Genomic DNA, 4,130 nt, shown 5'->3' with positions numbered 1-4,130 from the left:
TTTTAGCAGTGACTCTTTTCAAATTTTACCTGTCGGTCTCAAACGTAGCAAAGAGAACATTATCCAAGCCTGCTGTCACGAGCGGACATGAGCACAGGACAGACAGAAGAGAATTTGCATCCAAGAACAAAAAAATAAATGACATTTACTATATTTATTAAAAGAGAGAGAGAGGGAAAAAGAAAGAGGAAAAGAGGAGAGAGGGTTATTACATAATATATCTGATGAAGGGGAAGAAATATGAGGGAAAGTTAGGCTATACTTTTAGTAAAGGATGGTATAGTCATTTAGCATGAAAATAAGCAACAACAAAGTTTAGTAAGTCCTTACTTATATATGACAGATATTTGATGATTGATGGCTGACACGTACATAAGAAGGTGCTGACAAAAGAATTACCAAAAATTAATGCATCTACGTGACACGATCATGACACCTGCATGATTACATCTCATCTTTAGAGACACATTAAGCAATTGCGACTTTCATTGATTATGCGAGTACAACAAGCTCAATTGGCGCACAAATCAGAATCAGCTCTAGGGCTTCCGGAATTTCCTTCTTTTCTTTGGAATATTGGAAACGGTTTATACCCTGTTCGCCCAAACACAAGTTATATTATTAAGATACCCGACCAAATGATTCTTCCAGAAAGCGGCATGGATCACCTCTGCTGCGATATCTATAAAAACTTTGAAAACGACAGTGATGTTTGATCTGCATCTTTGAAGCTTAAAGCCATACCCACTCCAACTAATGCGTTTGGATCGGGCGTCAAAAATCATGTTTTGGAAACATTTCCTGCAGAGTAAACCATTTTGCGTACTACTAATACAGCTCTTTCGGGTATCGATGCTTTGATATTGCTACCAGAGCGTAAGAACTTTTAACAATGTGGTAGTCTTCCGCCTCCTGAGTTAAAATTAAAACTAGGCTCCCCAATTATGATGCTTTTGAAACTGGCAGCTGCACAAAGCGTGTGTAACGGTACTCGATTTATCTGCAAAGCTCTTCTTCAGCATGTAATTTAAGCAAAGGACACTATTGCATCATACGAAGGTAACATTGGTCTTATTCCACGCATTACTTTGTACTCCACTGAGGAACAAGTTAGTGTTGATTTTTATATCTGTCAATTCCCGATTCGACCCGCATTTACAGTGACAATCAACAAATCACAAGGCAAGTTATTAGATTCTGTTGTTCTATATCTTCCACCACCTGTGTTCTTGCATAAAAACTTTATGTAGTATTATCCCTAGTACAAAAACACAATGACATCAGAATTTCAACTCGTAAAGAAATATCAAACATTGAAGGTGAAGAAGGATCATTCACATCTAATATTGTTTACACTGAAATATTTTCAAATTAATATACTTTATTCTACCACATCCACATAACTCTTTCATTTTAATAAATATTTATTTGTTATTCAATTTTAACAGGCTTGCGGCAGCTCGAAGGTTTTTCAGAGAGCAGCGTACCAGACAAAAGTGGAGTGCAGACATTTAGGGTAGCGCCGCCAAGGTCACAATTTATACCCAAACGGAGCTTTGGTTTGAAAAAACCTCGGTTTAATAAAAAATTTAAGAAGTACTAAGACGGAAAATCATACATTTCGGTAATATTCACTACATGGGTAATATTCAAGAGACCGTAGTTACAGAATCCATATGGCAATGCTTTAAATGGAGTTACATGGCAACGCCTCAAGTTAATTTCTTAAGAAAAAAGAATTAGTGTAATATAAAGAAAACAATATACGATTTGACGTGTTCAAAATTGAAAACTAGTGATTTTGAGTTGATGTTTTTGTAATGCATTGAAAATATAAACAACTCTTTTGGTTTAGAGCCTATGCATGAAGCGGAATTTAAATGCTTTCCTTAATAGTGGATGAGTTTTTATTCCATAATTAAGAATGAGAGCGTGCAAGCCAAGAGTTAGATAAAACCTATTTTCAAAAGAGCGTGCGTGCTTATGAAAGACAATTAGATTTAGTAAATTGACAAGACAAAAGAACAACTGTTGGATATATAATTTTCAGTTTGATAATTTGTACATGATAAATTCCAAACAAATACAATCTGGCAGGATGCGGATCGATTTGTTTTTGTTGGTTTACACCAGACCACGAAGAATTCATTCAACTCTAGCGTATGACTATTTTGGTGGTAAATGTTTAGGTGATTTGTTTCAGGGCAAGTGTGAAAAAAAAACGGACAAGGCAGGTTTACACATGATTTATGGCTGCTATAAATTGCATAAATATGTAGACAAAAAATAATTGAAATCAAAAACCTCACAGGATATAAGACGATGCACATGATCTATCACGTTACGCAAGGCCTAAGTTACTAGAGATGTTAACAAATTCTGTTCATGGTCTACGACTCCAGAATTGGTCAAATTCTTTTAGTTGAAAAATGTGTGAACTTATACTGTCAATAAGCTCTGATTATATAAGTGGAATTATGGTTTTGCAGGACCCTACAGATAATTTATCGTCAACTTCCATTGTTTGCTTGTCTACGGTAATCTAGTATGAGTTCGACTATAATATTATAGCCTTTGACAACAATGTAAATAGAATATGCAGATTTGGGAGCAATACAATGATCCAATATCTCGGTTTAACAAGAATTGTGTAAATCCTTTTCCAAATATAGAAAAGGACCGCCACAATGTTTTATATATTTTAAACTATTATTGTTAAACCAATAAGCGGCATAAAAGTTTATAAAATACAATTCAAGAACATATTTAAAATAGTAACACTAGGGATACCTTTTTTTGTATTATCAAAAACCACTGGAAGGATGTGTTTTAAATCGACAGATACCCTAAACATTTTGCATGAAATCGCTAATGACCTTCTGGAATTGCACCTATATCTAGGAACATAATCTATTTTACACAAGACTAGGAAGCTATCCATATTAGTCTTCACACCTACTTCTGAAATAGCCCTGGTAATAAAACTCTCAATTCATTCACTAGTTGAATTTTTATTTTCTTTCAAAATTGCTCATATTCCTAACCTGCTAATCATATACACATGGTTTACCAGATACCAGAAATGCTGAATTTCTTGGATAATGGTACCGAAAAGGATATAACTAAAAGTATCTCTTGCTACTATAATGTTTCATACCACTGTTGGTTGCTCTTCTACTCTAAATATCAGTATTCGTTTTATGTCTCGAGTTCCAAACAATTATTCCGCGAGCTGTATGCAGCAAATAGTTAAATCGGTGTAATACTTGGATTTATGCATTAACAATCGAGTAGCAAAAAGAATGAGTTTTCACACACTTTCGTAATTGCACTTCCAAACCATGTTTGAATCAAACTATTTTAATTTACTCAACATAATATTCTTATCAAAATTGGCGAAAGAAACACATTGGTAACGCTGAGTTGAAGAAGAACTAGCTAATTGTTGTACGTAGTTTTTTCCAGTTACCGATTAAACTGACGAGAAGGTGTACCAACTATTTTATCGGTAACAACATGAGGGAGAATACAGTTAACTGACGTGAACCGCCTAGGTTCCAGTTGTATATAATCAAGTAAAATAACTCAGATTATTATTGAAACCAAGCTAGGTCATTGACCTTGTCCGATCTAGGCCCTGTTTTAAGTCTTCTGTTTCACATGTCACAGTCAAACACCACTACTGTATCCCGTCTAGTGTCTCTGTTCCGAATAATGTATCTCCGGTATCCCTTGTACTTGTAAAACACATTTAAGATCCGCTTTCTTTGTACTTGCCCTGAGACTCCCTTGTATAACTTTAATAGTATCAGCCCATAGTTATCCTCTGTATCTATACCTGCTACTCCAAAGATGTCCCAAACTCAATATAACCAATAAATTATCTGTGTAAAGCTGATGCCCGATCCGATTTTTCACCCGACCTGTCAATTAATATAAATAACAGCATATTTATTTGGTCTCATATCTGTATTGATTTTATCGACTTTTCCTAGTGTATTGAATAAACCTTTTTAATTTTGATTCCTGTTAATATATATATTAATACTAATACATATTTAATTTCTGTTTCTCTATTGGCACCTAAATAATCATTCTTTTCTGTTCTTGCTATGCCACGATCCTGAAAT

At 34.6% G+C, this 4,130-nt stretch overlaps 1 protein-coding gene across 1 annotated transcript; it reads left to right on the top strand.

Moving 5' to 3' along the window:
• Positions 1–2,429: 2,429 nt before the first annotated feature.
• Positions 2,430–3,744, top strand: EV154DRAFT_488601 (uncharacterized protein; the record flags this gene model as incomplete). Its single annotated transcript, XM_051599152.1, has 5 exons — positions 2,430–2,537; positions 2,594–2,650; positions 2,925–2,975; positions 3,074–3,248; positions 3,608–3,744. The coding sequence occupies 5 exons, from the start codon at positions 2,430–2,432 to the stop codon at positions 3,742–3,744; spliced, it is 528 nt and encodes a 175-aa protein (XP_051450329.1).
• Positions 3,745–4,130: the final 386 nt, after the last annotated feature.

The sequence above is a fragment of the Mucor mucedo genome (assembly GCF_025094135.1).
Source record: "Mucor mucedo strain NRRL 3635 chromosome Unknown EV154scaffold_261, whole genome shotgun sequence".
Classification (NCBI taxonomy): domain Eukaryota; kingdom Fungi; phylum Mucoromycota; class Mucoromycetes; order Mucorales; family Mucoraceae; genus Mucor; species Mucor mucedo.
The sequence above is the reverse complement of the archived record's forward strand: the minus strand, read 5'-3'. Positions and strand labels throughout refer to the sequence as shown.